Source organism: Rattus norvegicus, chromosome 18, assembly GCF_021556685.1.
Source record: "Rattus norvegicus strain SHRSP/BbbUtx chromosome 18, alternate assembly SHRSP_T2T, whole genome shotgun sequence".
NCBI lineage: Eukaryota > Metazoa > Chordata > Mammalia > Rodentia > Muridae > Rattus > Rattus norvegicus.
Window position 1 is genome coordinate 84,746,976 of NC_141551.1, and position 18,899 is coordinate 84,765,874.

Sequence of the window (18,899 nt, forward strand, 5' to 3'; positions counted from 1 at the left end):
AGTACTGCGCAGCTATTAAAAACAATGACTTCATGAAATTCATAGGCAAATGGACAGAACTAGAAAATGTCATACTGAGTGAGGTAACCCAAGCACAAAAACCACAAATGGTATGGATTCACTGGTAAGTGAATATTAGCCACAAAGCTTCAATTCCCCAACATACCATCCACAGACTACATGAAACTCAAGAAGGATGACCAAAGTGCAGATGCTTTAGTCCTTCTTAGAAGGGAGAACAAAAATATTCATAGGAGAAGATATAGAGACAAAGTTTCAAGCAGATTTTGAGTAATGGCCTTTCAGAGCCTGCCACCTTGGGGCAGATACATACAGCCACCAAACCCAGACACTATTGCTGATGCCAAAATGCATGGTGACAGGAGCCTAATATAGTTGTCTCCTGAGTGGCTCTGCCAGAGCATGACAAATACAGAGTCTAATGCTTGCAGCCAACCATTGTACTGAGAATGGTGTCCATTGGAGGAGTTAGAGAAAGGACTGAAGTTGCTGAGCGGGTTCACAACCTAGTAAGGACAACAATACCAACCAATCAGAGCTCCTAGGGACTACGCCACCATCCAAAGAGTATACATGGACAGACCCATGACTCCAGCTGCATATGTAGCAAAGGATGGCTTTGTTGGGCACTACTGGGAGGAGTAGCTCTTGGTCCTGACAAGGCTGGACCCCCTGTGCAGGGGAATATCAGGGCAGTGAGGCAAGAAGGGGTTGGTGGTTGGTCAGTGAAAGGGGATAACATTTGAAATGTAAATAAAAATTATCCAATTAAAAATAAAGAAAATCCCCCTATAGGAAGAACCACATCAACCAACCAGATGCCCCAGATTTCCCAGGGACTAATCCACCAACTAAAGAGTACACAACGGTGCACCCATGGCTCCAGCTGCATATGTAGCAGAGGATGGCATTGTCTGGCAGCAATAGAAGGAGGTCTTGGTCCTGTGAAGGCATTTTCCCTATGAAGGGTAATGCCAGGGTGTTGAGGTAGGAGTGGGTAGAAGGGGTAGCATCCTCATAGAAACAGGGGGAGGGGAATGAGAGATAGGGCAACCAGGAAAGGGGATAAAATTTGAAATGTAAATACATAAACTACCCAAGAAAAGGAAAGGAAACTCTCCAATCTATCATCCATAAATCTACATCTTGATGTAGTTCAGAGTTGTAGACTAGCTGGTGTACAAGAACACGTAACTTTATTTGAAATGTCCAAATAAGAAACAAAACTGAGTTTTGATTTAAACTAGTTTGTGTAACAAAGATGTGTAATGGAATCTTCAAGTATATTTTCTAGAGCATTTCACACAAGAATAAAAACAAGAGGTCAAATGAGCAACAAAAAAAGCAAACAAACACAAAACTAAACCATGCCTAAACATGTCTTTATTCATGGCTATAAGGTTACAACCTTAGTAATCATCCAGTAGGTATTATAAAATGGATTTGAATGGTTTTGGTCAGATGATGGTAGTCGTGGTCAAGAAACATGATCTGCATGAAGGATCCCAGTCAGACTATGTAACAGAATGGGTCATTGGTTCACAGAAGGGATGAAGTCTTCCTCAACTTATCTGGTGGGGCTTCGAATGGATCTAACTAGTATATAGACTAACCAGTGTATACTTATTTTTTTAAGTATTGGGTATTTAGAGAAGTAGAGCTTACAGCTGCAGAAGCAATTAGTCAGAGATATCATCTAGTGAGTAGAATTAAATAAGCAAAATGGAGCGAAATTACTTAGTCCTTTTAAATAATACTGCTTTTATTATTATTGATCATCCTAATAGATAGAAATATACCATGGCAAATAGCAAATTTCCATACACCTCTTTTCTTTACTTTTAATTAATACTTATTTTTGAGAATTTTACACTTTTTTATTTTTCATTCCAACATCTTCCCTTTGCGGGTCCTCTGAGATCCACTCCAAGTTCCTATAACCCCTTATTACAATTTCTGTTGTTTATATACTTCTGCATGTGGAGCCGTATACCAGAGTGTTGATTACCATGAGTCACAGCTTTAAGGAAACTGATTCCCTTCCACAGAAGCTTTTCTATTATGGGGTTCATGAACTTTTTCTTCCTTCATCCTAAAATGTTACTTGTTCTGATCTTACACATTTCTCGTACAGACAGTTCAGTTTATGTGGGCCTAAAAGTGAAGTGGTCTCTCTTATCCCAAAGATGGTGTTTGGCTTCAGTCATTCTGAATATCTAGCTCATAGAATCTCTAAGCCTTTCTGGGAGGGGGGGGGGTGATACTGATGTTCCATTTGCGGCAATGTACAACGCAGTCAGTTTTGTAGTCAGCCTGGAGTCTCTATATTAACCATCATCTACTGAACAAAGAAAAAAATTTTGATGCATTTTGAGAGCTAGACTATAGGTAGAGACATGCAAATTTAAAAGGCAGTTTGAGACTATGTCCAAAGATACTACAGTTCTTCTTTGCACATCTTCCCCTTCCTATGGTACCACAATAATTCCAATTTTTCTGGAGATACAAAGCACAGAGAGAAAACAGACAGAAAAATAGCCACATCCAGTTGCCAAATTTGTTTTGTAATAAATAGTATTTTCAGAAGGATTCTTTGAAGTTTTTATCTAAAATTCATGCACTTAGCATGTTGCTAAATCAAGTGCTTTTGTGAGATCATGGTGCTACCATTAGTTTAGCTTTGTTAGAATAAGTTTGAGAAACGTTTGTTGGATGCTAATACATTATTTTTTGTCAAAATTATTCTTTTCATTAGCTGATTGCTGGTAATTTTTCTCTACTTTATCTCATTGCTCCCTGTTCTTCGGATGTGGTGAATCTGGATATGATCAAATATAGCATTAAATAACCTACAAATCTAGAAGCCAAGAGAGGCTCATGTAATAAAACTCATCCCACCTTCCACAGTATTTGATTAAATTTAACAATAATTTCCAAATGGAATTCCTTATAGTGGCATATCTCTTCCTCTTATTTAAATAGTGCTCAGAAATATAAGTCTCATAAAATAAGTCATTCTTTAGATCTTAGATTTTGAGTAATTTTCAAGTTTTATCTATAATTTCCATTCTGCCTATCAGTCTCAATTTCAGTTTCATTGTGTCCACATCAAAAAGTAGAACCCTTATTTATTTCTAACAAATATACATTTTATTAATAAATAAAACTAAAAATTATGTGCATTTATATATAAAACTAGTTATGAAATGGCTATGACTATGCAGTCATAAATGTTGATGTTTTTGAATTTTACATGTTTTTCTATTAACTTACGATTTTATGAAGTAAAATTTGCCCTATGTACAGCTGTACTAAAATGTTTTTAAAGAATTGGCTAAGATTATTTATAAAAGAGAATATATAAGCTAAATTTATTCCTGTAATTAGTTCAAAACAGATGGAGATTTGGCAAGATGTGTTTTAGAAAAAACATAGTTTGTTTTTCTCCTTTCCTTGCTCCATAATATCACTTTATTATCCTCTTCTTGTTCCTGACATTACCTCAGCACATGCTCAGTGCTTAGTTCAGTGGCATCCATGAGGATAGATACGTCTTCATGCCAGAAGTGACTCAGCCCTGTGATCTGGATTTAGCATCTCATTCTCCCTTCTGTCATGGGAAGTCAGTGCCTTGGAACACACAAAGTAGTTATTCTCATTTGATCCAGCATAATCCCTTTGGTGCTAAGTGTCTTAGGAAAGGGAATAGAAAAAATGGGGAAACCTTGCAAATTAGATGCTAATATTGGAAGTTTGCTTCTGTAATGTTGTATTCAATGAACAATTCAGTAATTGACTGTGTTTTGGAGGGTACAGAGAGTGGAGAGCATTTCAGAAAACTATTACAACATCCAGACCATTTCAGGGCTGTGCACTTTCATGAAAGAGTCTCATTCCCATACAGGTCCAGGAATTGTTCCTTTTGGCTCTAGACTTCCATTCTCTTTCTGCAAAAGACATTTGGCATAGCTAGGCAAGTGTTGTGGTGTGGGTCATGTCAAGATAAGTCAAAGGGGCTAAACATAGGTATCTGATTGTTTTTTCAAGAAAATCCATGCATGATTGAAGCAATCAGTGTGGAACTATGGTCCACTGACTGATCAGCAATCTGTGTATTTGACTAGCATAAGTAACTAGTTCTTCTTATCCCCACACTTAGACCTGTCATGAGGAAAACAAAAAAACACTTTAGCTCTAAACAAGTGCTAACATTCTCTACTCTCCAAAGAATTGTGTGTAATAATTCCCCATCATGGTTTAACTGCGTTTTGCCCATTATACACAGCTCTTTGGCTGTTGGATCTCTGAGCTCCAAAATCCTATTCTATAGTTGTAATTTCAGAATTGTGAGATACCATTTGTAAACATGATATTTTTGTAAGAATACAAGGAAAGAAGGAAAGGAAGAAAGAAAGTAAGAATGAATGAATGAATGAACAAAAGAAAGAACGAAAAAAGGAAAGAATTTAGTCGATACTATCCAGGCAAAGGATCAAACACAGGTGTAGCATGAAGCACTGAGGGAGGAGTAAGCAACATGAATCCATGTGAAGAAATGAGCAAACACTTTAGATTTAGTACTCATATCTACCTGGGGTGGAATGTGGGTTCACTCTGTTTTGCGATACAATCTAACTTAATTTACATGAATTGATAAAGAATTAAAGGTAACCTCATTTTACACAGAAGAGAAGACAGTGCTAACCTATTCTATTTTACATAAATCTTTTTTAAAATTTCTACATGACAGTGATATTGCAATGGTAACCCCTTAATTCAGGACCATAAGAGACTGAGACACAGGAGGAAGTCAAATATATATCCAGATACATCTTTAAATAATTAGCAGTAAAACAAAACATGACTTACACTTGTGAAAATTTATAGATCTTTTTGGAAAATATGATTTCATCCCTACTTAAACTAGCAGTTTATCAAAATGTTTTATTACAATGTGGTTATAAATTGCATTTCCTGTTACTATCTTCTCAATCCACAGGCTACTGGGGAGCACTCAAATACCTGTATTTCTTTAATTAACTAGCACTTAAAATTCTTGATGATTTCTAATGCCCCAGTCATTTCCAAATTTTGCAAAACCTGACTGATGACAGAATTTTCAAAGTAAATCAAGTTTATTCAATAACTGAAAATAATTTAAAAATATAATTAATTATTGTTATTTCTTGCAGAGGTAATTAATCTCCATTTAGAGTGAATGTTGTAATAGCTGAGTAGTATTCCACTGTGCAAATGAACCACATTTTTAAATTTATTTTTTAGTTGAGGGACATCTAGGATGTTTCCCATTTTGGGGTATTAAGACTAGATCTGCTATAAACATAGATGAGCAAGGGTCCTTGTGGAGTGATGGAGCATCTTTTGGGTATATGGTCCAGGAGTGATATAGTTTGGAAACGAAGTAGATATATTCCCTGTTTTCTGAGACATGCCAAAATAATTTCTAAAGTGGTTGTACAAGTTTGCAGTTTGCACTTCTAGCAGCAATGATGCGCATTAATATGTATACATAGTAATATAAATTAAAATTATTTTTCACATAAAATATTTAACATTTTCACACTTATTATAGTGTATGTCTTTTCATATGCTATTACTTATTCCCTGGGAATAAAGCCTCTAATAAATATAATGTTTTATTTTATAAATATACTAATATTTGGTGATTATCCATTTAAAAAATGCTGGTTAAGCCAATGTTTTCTAATTTATAATTAGCATGCAATTATGCTACTTTTAGCTCAATTTTTTGATAAATAACTTACTTAGTTTCACTGATAAGATTTGCTTTATATTTGTGTATATATTATAGATAGTTTTAAACATCCTTGATTACTTTATTTATTGAACACCAAAATCTGAATCATTGGACTGTCACAAACTTTCAAGAATTGCTTGTAGTAGCATTGCGAATCCAAATATATATTTTTTTCTTTTAATTGTGTTGTTGATTTGGGTGTTCTGCACATGAGGACCTTTTATTATAATATGATAAATATAGCTCATATTTTTATTAAATATTTTTTGTCATTTATTAAAAATTAGGAAGTAATTTTAATGCCATTATTATTAATAGTGAATTCTTGATTTTGGGAAGATTATCCCATATTTTGACATATAATGCAATGTTTACATCTTTTGTTTTTTAGAATACTGGGACATGGAATATTTCTGTCAAGTCAGAACATTCACTTCTACCATGTTCTAACTACTCATCGTTTAGAAGCAAGCAACACCTGGTTTTTAGCACTTGGGATATTTTTCCTATAATAGTAGGCTCTTGTGAATTGACAGAAGCCAACTTTAGCAAAGCATTAATTTCTTCCATCGGTGGCTTTCTTTTTTTATTTACTTTACCTAAAAATATTGTGGTGATTTTGGCATTTATAAATTTGATTTTTGTTGGATTTTGGCTGATTTATTTTTATAGTTCATCATTTTAGTGTTATGTGTAAGTGGGAGTTGTCTTTAATTTTACCAATCTTAAATTAATGCTTGAGCATGCTATTCACTAGAGAGTATGATTTTGTTGTCCGACAAAACTTTTCTTGGGGATCCCATGACAGATCAAAGTATGGACACCACAAAATTTCAACTTGGTTAACCAGTGAGATTTAACATGGCTACTTAGAGAAATGTGGGTAAAGGGTTACTTACAGGAACAGAAATGGCTCTAAGACAACTGTATCATCAAAGCCCACCCCACTACAAGTGACAGCTCTCAAAATCTGGGAACCTGAAACATACTGTACAACTTGCACACAGATCAACAAGTTGGAGAGTATTTTTTCAAATGACTCACTTGATCTAAAACTCTTCCATTCTACTGGACTTGTCTGGGAATCTTCTTTGAAGCTGACTTCACTATTTGAGGGGACGCCCAGCTTTTATTACTTACTCTAGCATGGAGAGTACTAATGAATCTGTTTAGTTTCAGGGACTTTTTGAAACTACTTTAATTGTTTACCTTTCTGTTTAAGGAGCTTCCCTGGAGGAGGGAGTGTTTTGATCTCAGAGGAAACTATTGTACAACAGATTCATACGATTTCATATATATATCTAGACATATATATATGCCATTATTCTAGAACACTTTTTTTAATTCCTTAATTTTCTATGGCTACCTGAAATAGTACTTATGATCTGGAGACTAGGAAATTTGAAAAATTGAAATCTAGACATGTACACTTATCATGCTTTCTCAGCAACATTGTTGGAGGTCTTGGGATAGGTTTGTGTGGAAGAGGAACACAGAGACCTAGACAGAAAGAGACAGAGATGGAGAGGTGCGGGGTGTATTTGTTTAATATTTCTTATTAGTTATAAAGTACTCTGACTCAATGTGGAAGTAGTTGACAGTATGAAACAAAGATGATCACAGTAAAAAAAAAAACCTACAACCACTCTTATCTCAGCACCCACATTTATCTTTCACCTTCAAAATCATTTGTATAAATATCTATTCTTAGCGAGCTTAAAAGCACCCCAAATTGTATGAAGAGTTGACAATAATGGAGAAGAAATAGCAATTCTGAAGGCAAAATAAGATGCAGTCAAAACCAAACAGTTTGACTTTCCTCGATTGTGATCAACACAAACTACATTACAATAATTTGTTATGGAGTTTGTAAATCTATAGTCCTTATATCTCAGGATGAAAAGTTCCATGTAAACCTAAGTTTGCTATTGAATATTAAACACAATTATACTTAGAAAAATAAAATGATTTATAATCTGATATAAAAATAAGTTAAGGGTGAAAAGTACTAAATCTATAATGGCAAATCTTTCCTAAATGATTTATTTGAATAAATAAAAATTAATAATTTCACATTGACCAACAGGCCACAATTGAAACTCCCAAACAGCAGAAGTTGTTCCCAACAACTCTTCACAAATTGATGGCAAGGTCTTATTGCTGAAAAAACACATTTATTTCATTGAACACAGAGAACTTGAACTTGTGTCTAACTAGTAGCTAAACCCCTACTGACTAGCATTCATGTTCCTGGAAGGCACTCTGTAGACTACCACGGGGAAAAGGTAATCATTATTAACCCAGCTACAAACTTCATGATATACAATAGGAGATGGCCAACATTAACAATTTCATTTGTAAGTTTATAGACATACAGTTTGTACTGTATTGGATTTCTTTCTCATATTGGTCTTTTGCTTGTATATTTTGTGTCTATGTGAAGTGTGTGTGTGTGTGTATGTGTGTGTGTGCTTGTGTGTTTTCTAACTTTTGTTTGATTTTTCAAGAGAAGAAACATTAAGTTTGGTGGATATAGAATGGAGGAATTGAAGGTGAGGAAAACAATATTCAAATCATCTTGTGTGAGAATACTTTTATGATAAGAAAAACCTCAAAAATTGAATGACTTCAAGGAGGAAATAAATTAATGATTCCACTTATTTTGAAAGTCTTTTATGCTTAAGAACAATTACAGTGATTAAGAGTAAATTAAAGGAAAAGCCTCTTTAAATATGTAAATTGTAAAGATTAATTATCAAACTAAACATTAAATATCCACTTCATAATTTTTCAATAAAATAACTCAGTATACATCTATGGAATAGATATTTCCTTCAAGTCCACCATCAAACTCATAGGAGAGGATTCATGCTAGATAGAAACTCACCTTAATGTCAACTTGACCATAAAAATGTCTAGACTTCTAGTTTTTATCTCATGAAACTCTCTAATCATTATCATTTACACAGCAGCGAGTTACTGACAAGGAAGTGAGAAAATTGAGGGATATATTCAAGTTTCATGGTTTCTAGTCTTATTAGTAATTATCTAGTCACAGTATAGTCTGTGATCTTATTGTGTTGAGTTGTATTATTTTATTGTCTTCCTGTAGGAGAATGAATAGAGATTTTCAAATATTTTTGCTTTTCTTAATCACTAAAAGGAATAAAAGATAAAGGAATGCAGACTCTTAGTACCTTGAACAATAGCTATTCTGGAGGGCTTAGTAGTCAAGGGAAAGATGATTTGTAGGGAAAGAAAATACTCCAACCCACAAATTTTCTTTTTATTGATAAATACTAAAGTATCTCAATAAGATTGCATGCATGTGTACATCCAGAATGTGTGACAAACTAATATTGTTTTGTAGGGTGATGCTAGATTTAGCTTCAGATGTCAATGTAAGACAACTCACCCATTTTGGAAGAGAAAATATCAATTAAAGAATTGCCTAGATAATATTGACATTTTGTTACATTTGTAAAAATTTTTACTATAATTTCCTTTCCTCCCTCCATATCTTTCCACATCCCTTGCTCTCTAACAAATTCAAGACGTTTTCTTTTTCTTTAATTGTTGTAGCATGAATATATATGTTAAAAATATGATCATATATATGATAAGTTTATTATTAATGTGTGTACATATATTTCTTAATCATATTTTAAGGAAAATAAGAGAGTATACTGTCTATAGAATATGTGTTTCCTTCAAGACCACCACAAATCCTAAGAGTAAGTATCCAAGCTAGTTAAAAACTCACTTTAGTTTTCAGTATAACATTTGTAGCTTTCTGTTATTTATCTCGGAGAATCTCTCAAATCAAACACACACACACACACACACACACACACACACACACCTCATTCTGTACAACACTACTTATTTGTCTGTTTTTAATGGGTAAACCATTTGATAGTGAATGAGCAATTGTTGCACTCTTCCCTGGAGAAGACTATTTCTTTCATTATCAGTATTCCTTAGTTGCTTGTAGATCTCTGCATAGGGTTGAGGCATTATGGTCTTTCCACTTGCAGGTTGATACATCTATTGTTTCTCATCAACTCAAATTTAGCCAGTTTTTTACACAGTGTTTTATCACAGTAATAGAAAGCCAATAGAAAAGGCAACATGCATATTCTGTCATTTAAATGAACGTATAATCACATTCTCCAGTTCAATAATCATTATAGATTGTGAAATAGATAATTAAACTATTTAAAATTACATATACAAATTCCATGTTTAATATTATCAAAACTTATTCTCAGGCAGGTCTTCTTAGCTATAGTGGCATTATAATTTCAAGTCCGTTATAAAGTTTATAGTTGAATTGTTTTTGCTTTATTTGTATTTCTTTTAAAGAGAAAAAATATGTATTTATTATAATGCTCTTGTATATAATTTAATGCTTGGAAATTCTGGAGTCCAAATTGAATTTTTTCTTTCACATTACAGAAAAATCCAGAGAATCTTCAAACTGAAACAGAATTGTAGTGCGCCGAAGGATTACATTATCCATTTGGATGGAACCCATATGCAATTACACTTATTTGATGTGAAGCCACATAGTTTATAATAGATACACATCATGGTAGGTATTTCTATCCCCAAGCTTTATTTATATATTTTCCCTATTTCCTTATGCTCTTGACATCTTACCACTCATAGTTTTAACATCTTAGACTTGAATGAGTAGTGTATATTACACAACACAGTTATGGCTGTTCTGTACTTACAACAGCTCCCAGAAACAATCAGAGAAATGGAAATCTGAGTGAGTGTGGGAGTGAACTGAGAACATAAAAACTTACAAAAGATTTTCTGAAATTCTTTGTTAAAAAAACTGTAAAAATGAGGCAGCCTTTGACATAAATATCTAGATGCATATGTATATATATTTTTGATCAGTCAGCAAGAAATGATTTAGTTTCTCATTTTAGCAGCAAAGAAAACAGTCTTTTAATAGACTGTCAGATAATGATGCTTGTTAACAACATTGCTCTCTGTAACAACAAGATTGCTACATGCTTTTACCTGTGCTACTAATTTATGTTAACCTGTAACTCCTCAAATTCTTGTTAAAAAGGAGCATCAAGTTTATCCAATAATACTGATTGAGTACCACCGAAATGTTTCTACTTTCATGATACTATATTTGTTGCTTGTAATGATAATTTTTCAGTTAGATAAAAGGGGTTGATGATGCATTAAAAATTGTTACAAATATAGCCTAAAAACAACACATTGAACAATATATTGCTAGATGAATCTGGCTTCATTAACATTACTGACCAAGTCTATGAAACTCTAGATATCATGCGATAGCGACATAACTATGAATTTAAATACTGTAGCAGGTAAACACAAAAGCCACCTTCTCAGCAAGAGAAATACTAGCCAAATACTCTACAGATTTAATATCCAGATAAACCAAATGTGTTAATATAAACTGTAATCTCTATCAAACATCAAAGAAGATAAAATAATATTATTCATTCTAAAGCCATATGCACAAAACATAAAGACTTCATAAGTTTTTAGACATGTGGCTTTGTCACTAAAAAGAAACCAGGGATGTGTGTTGAACCTTAGAACTTTCTAAAGATGCTACCTCACCACCAAATATTTCTAAATAATGTATTAAAAAGTTTTCTATCTTTTTCCAACTTTTTATTAATTCTTAGAGAATTCCATATATTGCTTTTTGATTATATTTACTCCCCTCCTGCAACTCTTCACCTTGCTTTCATAAACACCAAACTTTGTGTCCCCATTTATTATTCAGTCTATTATTTTTAATTTGTTCTGTTCATATGCTCTTGGATGTGTTGCTTTCATGGGAGTTCATTCATGACCAGGGGCCACAAACTTAAAGAAAAGAACTCCCCTAAACATGAATTTTCTTCTCCAATGTCAGCCCACCTGACAAAATAGAAGAGTAGGTACTCACCATTCTGTTCCCGCTGCACACCAGCTGCCAGCAGGTCAGGCTCCCCTAGGCTGATGTCATTCAGCCTTGTCCCCAGGCATTCCATGCAAAGATGTTTGCACCATTCCTCAGCCTCCAGCTCTGCAAATAAGCACACATATTAGGATAGGGGTAATATAGTAGGTGAATGCTTCCTGAACTTTGCTCCGAGAAGCTGGTAAGGACTGGACAAAGAAAGCTATATTGAAGCAGGAAAAAATTCTCATAGTTGCTTCTCATTATTTTGTTTTCATTTTTATTTGTCAAGTGTTTGTGTATGTTTGTGTGTGTGTGTGTGTGTGTGTGTGTGTGTATGTGTGTGTGTGTATGTGTGTGTGTGTATGTGTACCCCCCAATAGAAGCCAGAAGAAGACATCAGATTCCGAGGTGCTGGAGTTGTAGCTGGTTGTAGATTGCCTAAAGTGTATGCTAAGAACTGAACTTGCAGCCAAACATTGAACTGAGAATATGGTCCCCAGTGGAGGAATTAGAGAAAGGACTAAAGTAGCTGAAGAGTTTGCAACCCCATAAGAAGAGCAACAATATCAACCAACCAGTCCCCCCTCCCTCGAGTTCCCAGGGACTAAGCCACCAACCCAAGAGTATACTGGGATGGACCTATGGCTCCATATGTAGCATATGTAGCAAAGGATGGCCTTGTCAGGCATCAGTGGTAAGAAGAGTTCTTGGTCCTGTCAAAGTGCGATGCCCCAGTGTAGGGGAATGTCAGGACAGGGAAATGAGAGAGGAGCACGTGGGTGGGTGGGGGAGCACCCTTATAGAAGCAGGGGGAGGCAAGGTGGGATAGCAGGTTTCTGAAATGTAAATAAAATGTAAATAAAAAATCCAATAAAAATATCAAGTTTGGAAAAAACTATATAAAGAAAATTAGGAACATGCTTCTCTTGGCTGACTTTAAGTAAATAATGATTTTAAAAAAACTGGAAAAAAAGAACTGAACTAAAGTCCTCTGAGAAAAGCAGCACATATGCTTGACCACTGAGTGAGCCATTTCTCTGGCCTCTAATTCACATTTTGACACTACATTACAGGCAGTTTTATGTATTAGTCATAATGATACTCATTCTAGACTATTGTAGAATGAGTTTTTGACATAAATTTCTTCAAGTAGTAATTTTAAAATATGGAAATATACATGTGAATGGTTTAAAGAAAAACTATATGAAGCATGCAGCTCTTTGGCTGATTTGCTTCTGAAGTGTGTGGCCTGAAGGTCAAATCCCCCATTCAAAAGGAATTGCAATGGATCATGAATCTGCCATAGAAAAGGATTGATCTTGTATGTATTGGTTTTCCTTTACTAAAAAGAGTGGGCAGGTGCCATGCTCTTATCTTGATTTCTATGTAAAATGTGTTCGATGAGCTCATATATTTGAACACTTAGTCCTTAGGCAGTGGCACTATTTGGGGAGGATATGCAAACTTTTGGGATTAAACTATCCTTTCACAGGGGTCACCTAAGACCTTCTTCATATCAGATATTTACATTATGATTCATAACAGTAGCAAAATTACAGTTATTATGTAGCAAACATAATTTTATGATTAGGGATCATGATACAAGAAACTACATTAAGGGGTCACAGTATCAGGAAGGTTGAGAACCACTGCTTTAGAATATGTGATCCTGTTACAGGAAGTAGTTTGTCTAGAGATGGGGCTTGAGGAATTAAATGGCCTTGCTTCCAGTCAGCCAGAGGCCCCTGGCCTCTAATATTTAGTTAGCATCATAAAACAAACAACTACCCAGCATTCTCACCACTGAGGTGACCATGACCTCAAAATTGTGAAGGATTGATAGATATTTTCTGAAACATAAGACAAAATAAGTCAATCCTCCGTTTCATTTAGGTTTTCTGTCAGAGTAATAATAAAAGTGACTACTGTATGCCTCCAATGTATCTTTCTAATCATTTAACCACTGATTAGATCATTATTCTTGTTTGTATTAGTTCACAAAACCTTTATAGTCACAAGACTTTTATTCATAGGTAGAAATAACAGAGTTTCTCTCATATGTCCAGAATCCTTGGGCTTTCATTTGCATAAGTTACTAAAGTTCTAACATGAGGTCATTAAAATTGAGAGTTCAAGGTGATGACTACTTAGGAGTCAAGTAGCCAAACTACCTTGCAAATGTTTGGAAAAGACATAAAGTTTAATATTTGGAAGTAGTCTCAAATATTACAATAGAAAAAATGGACCAAAACTTTTTCTTTGGCACATGCCCAGAGAAGTTTCTGACTTTTCCATGCAGCATAAATCTGTACTGAAACTGTGTAATATAGATTTCCATCAAATCTCTTGCTCTTTGTGGATGACATTTCAACCTTTGGCTTGACATTTTAAACTCCCCATAAAAAGTTATCTGTGGCAGGTTTTCTTGACTGCAGAAATTTAAATATTAACTTATTTAAGTGGCCAACTCCAGAAAAGTCATGTGATGCTTCCCTCCTGAGTCTGGTCACACTGTCCTAATATCAAAAATAGGCTTTATCAAGGTGATGTAAAGACAGATTTGCTTCTTCTATTGAGTTTTATGTTAACCACAACATTCACTAGAACAGAAAGCAGAAAGATTCTCTATCGTACCTCATAATAAAAAATGGCTCTGATATTCTAATAATGAGAGGTGATTTATTTACCTGTAGAACTAATGAGATACTTCAATATTTATGACTTTATTTTGTATGTGTATTACAAGAGTTTGATTCCTACTGATCACTGAAGGTTGGTATGTTGGTCATTTAAAGAATATTTACCAAAAACTGGTAATCTCCTTTCTTCAAGACTGAAGACACAAAGATAATAGGAGCCAAGTCTCAAAAATTGCATGGATTCTCTACTTAAATCCTGTTGAGGAGAGAGCTGGACTCTTAGAAGTGTGGACAATCCTGAAAGTTCAGGAAAGACCACTACTTCTGCTCACATTCCTGGCTCAAGAGGAACCCAACTAGAGCCCTCTGGACACAGGAAGCTAGGAACAGTCAGGGGCAGAACCCTTCTGGTTTCTGCCTATGCCCAGAGCTCACCCAGTCCCAAAACTCTCTGAACACAAATCCTGGGATGGGGAGAGCCGGATTCTCAGAAGTGCAGACAATCCTGAGAGCTCAGGAGAGACCATTATTTCTGCTCACATTCCTGACCCAAACAAACCCTCCTGGAGCCATCAGGAAACACAAACCCAGGAGCAGTCTGGGACAGGACCCTTCAGGTTTCTGCCTGTGCCTAGAGCTGACAGGGTTCCACAGCTCTCTGTACCCAAATCCTGCTGGGAGAAAGCCTGTCTCCTGGACTGCTGACACAGAGGGTTACAGGAGGGTCAAACCACTGTGAGAGGCAGCAAGACCAGCTAACATCAGAGAGAACCAGATGGTGAGAGACGAGCACAGGAAATGAAGCAACAAAAACCAAGAATCCTTGGCATCATCAGAGACCAGTTCTTCCACCAAAGCAAATATTAGATATCCAGTGGAGAAGTAAGATTTGGATTTAAAAATCATATCTCATGATGATGATAGAGGACTTTAAGAAGGACATAAAAACCTCCCTTAAAGAAATATAGGACAACACTGGTAAACAAGTGGAAGCCCTTAAATAGGAAACACAAAAATCCCTTAGGGGATTAAAGTAAAACAACAAAACAGGTGAAGGAATTGAACAAAATCATCCAGGATCTAAAATGGAAATAGAAACAATAAAGAAATCACAAAGGGAGACAACCCTGGAGAGAGAAAACCTAGAAAAGAGATCAGGAGTCATAGAATCAGGCATCGCCAACAGAATATAAGAGAGAAAAGAGAATCCCAGGGGCAGAAGATACCATAGAAAACATTGACACAACTGTCAAAGAAAATGTAAACTGCAAAAAAGTTCATAATCCAAATCATCCAGAAAATCCAGGACACAATGAGAATATCAAAGCTAGGATAAAGGGTATAGAAGAGAGCAAAAAACTCCCAATTTAGAAGGCCAGTAAATATCTTCAACAAAATTATAGACGAAAACATCCCTAACCTAAAGAATGAGATGCTCATAAAGATTCAAGAAGCCTATAGAACTCCAAATAGAATGGACCAGAAAAGAAATTCCTCCTGTCACATAATAGTCAAAACACCAAATGCACAAAACAAAGAAAAAATGTCAAGCAACATATAAAGGCAAATGTATCAGAATAACAAAAGACTTCTCACCAGAGACTATGAAACCCAGACGATCCTGGGCATATGTCATACATACCCTAAGAGAATACAAGTGCCAGCCCAGGCTACTATATCCAGCAAAACTCTTAATTAACATAGATAGAGAAACCAATATATGCCATGAAAAAAAACAAGTTTACATAATATTTTGTCACAAATTCAGCACTACAAAGAATAATAGATGGAAAACTTTAACACAAGGAGGGAAACTTCACCCTAGAAAAAGCAAGAAAGTAATCTTCTTGCAACAAACCCAAAATATACCCACACAAGCATAATTCGACCTCTAACAACTTTCTAGAATTCAATGAAAATGAAGGCACAACATACCTAACTTTATGGAACACAATGAAAGCTATGCTAAGAGGAAAACTCATAGCTCTGAGTGCCTCCAAGAAGTAACTGGAAAAAGCATACATTAGCAGCTTGACAATTTACCTAAAATCTCTAGAATAAAAAGAAGCAAATACACCCAAAAGAAGTAAAAGGCAGGAAATAATCAAACTCAGGGCTGAAATCAACTAAGTGGAAACAAAAAGAACTATCAAAAGAATTAACAAAACCAGAAACTGGTTCTTTGAGAAAGCCAATAAGATAGACCCTTAGCCAGACTAACCAGAGGGCATGAAGACAGTATTTAAGTTAACAAAGTCAGAAATGAAAAGGAATACATAACAACAGAATCTGAGGTAATTAAAAAAAACAGATCCTACTACAAAAGCCTATACTCAACAAAATTGGAAAATCTGGAGAAATGGACAATTGTTTAGACAGATACCCGGTATCAAAGTTAAATCAGGATCAACTAAACCATCTAAACAGTCCCAGAACTCTTACTAAAATGTTCCCATCCTAAAAAAAAAATCTCAGGATCAGATGGGTTTAGTACAGAATTCTATCAGAACTTCATAGAAAACCTAATAACAACACTGTTAAAACTATTCCACAAAAAAGAAACAGAAGCAACAATTTCCAATTTCTTCTATGAAGCCATGATTACACTTATACCTAAACTACACAAAGACCCAACAAAGAAAGAGAACTTCAGACCAATTTCCTTGATGAATATCCATGCATAAATAATCAATAAAATTCTCAAAAACTGAATCCAAGAAAACATCAAAATGATCATCCAATATGATCAAGTAGGTTTCATCCCTGGGATGCAGGAATGGTTCAGTATACAGAAATCCATCAGTGTAATCCACTATATAAACAAACTCAAAGGAAAAAAACATTATCATCTCATTAGATACTGAGAAAGCATTTGACAAAACTCAGCACCCCTTCATGTTAAAAGTCTTGCAAAGATCAGGAACTCAAGGCCCATACTTAAATATAGTAAAAGAAATATACAACACACCAGTAGCCAACATCAAACTAAATGGAGAGAACCTTGAAACAATCCCACTAAAATCAGGGACTAGACAATGCTGCCCACTGTCTCCCTACTTATTCAGTATAGTACTCAAAATCCTACCCAGAACAATCCAACAACAGAAGCAGGTCAAAGAGAACCAAATCAGAAGGGAAGAAGTCAAAATATCACTGTTTGCAGATGATATGATAGTATACTTAAGTCATCGCAAAAGTTCTACCAGAGACCTACTAAGCATGAAAACAACTTCAGGAAAGTAGCTAAATATAAAATTAACTCAAACTTATTAGTAGCCTTCCTCCACTCAAAAGATAAACAGGTTGAAAAAGAAATTTGAGAAATAACACCCTTCACTACAGTCACAAATAACATAAAATACCTCGGTGTGACTTTAACCAAGCAAGTGAAAGATCTGTATGACAAGAACTTCAAGTCGCTGAAGAAAGAAACTGAAGATCGTAGAAGATGGAAAGATCTCCCATGCTCATGGACTTGCAAGATTAAGATAGTAAAGATGGCCATTTTGCCAAAGGCAATCTACAGATTCAATGCAATCCCCATCGAAATTCCAACTCAATTCTTCATAGAGTTAGAAAGAGCAATTTGCAAATTCATTTGGAATAACAAAAAACCCAGGATAGCAGAAACTATCCTCAACAATAAAAGAACTTCTGTGGGAATCACCATCTAACCTCAGGCTGTATTACAGAGCAACAATGATAAAAACTGTATGGTATTGGCACAGAGACAGGCAGGTAGTTCAGTGGAATACAGTGAAGGCCTCAAAATGAACCTGCACACCTATGGTAACTTGATCTTTGACAAAGGAGCTAAAACCACTCAGTATAAAAAATATTGCATTTCCAACAAATGGTGCTGGTTCAACTGGAGGTCAGCATGTAGAAGAATGCAAATTGACCCATTCTCATTGACCTGTACAAAGCTCAAATCCAAATGGATTTAGGACCTCCACATCAAACCAGATGTACTCAAATTAACAGAAGAAGACTTGGGGAGGAGCCTCAAACAAATAAGCACTGGGGAACATTTTGTGAACAGAACAAAGACTTTTGTTGTAATATCAAGAATCTACTAATGGGACCATAAAATTGCAGTTTCTTTAAGGCAAAGGATACTATCATTAGGACAAAACAGCAAGTGACAGATTAAGAAAAGATCTTTACCAATCCTACATCTGATAGAGGTCTAATATTCAATATATACAAAGAACTCAAGAAGTTAGACTCCATATAGTCAAATAACCCTATAATAAAAAATGGGGTACAGTGCTAAACAAAGAATTCTTAGCTGAGGAATATGAAATGACTGAGAAGTACCTAGAGAAATATTCAACATCCTTAACCATCAGAGAAATGGAAATCAAAACAACCCTTAGATTCTACCTTACCATAGCAGAATGGCTAATATTAAAACTCAGGTGACAACAGATGCTAGCGAGCATATGGAGAAAGAGGAACACTTCTCCATTGTTGGTGGGACTGTAAACTGGTACAACCACTCTGGAAA

At 35.1% G+C, this 18,899-nt stretch overlaps 1 protein-coding gene across 2 annotated transcripts in view; it reads right to left on the bottom strand.

Annotated features, from left to right (window-relative positions):
- Dok6 (docking protein 6) overlaps positions 1-18,899 on the bottom strand; it is a 452,112-nt gene that overhangs the window by 186,459 nt on the left and 246,754 nt on the right. For both annotated transcript variants that reach the window (NM_001191943.1, XM_087593279.1), the window contains exon 4: positions 11,754-11,873. In NM_001191943.1, coding sequence (NP_001178872.1) covers positions 11,754-11,873 — 120 coding nt within the window. The remainder of the gene's footprint in view (positions 1-11,753; positions 11,874-18,899) is intronic.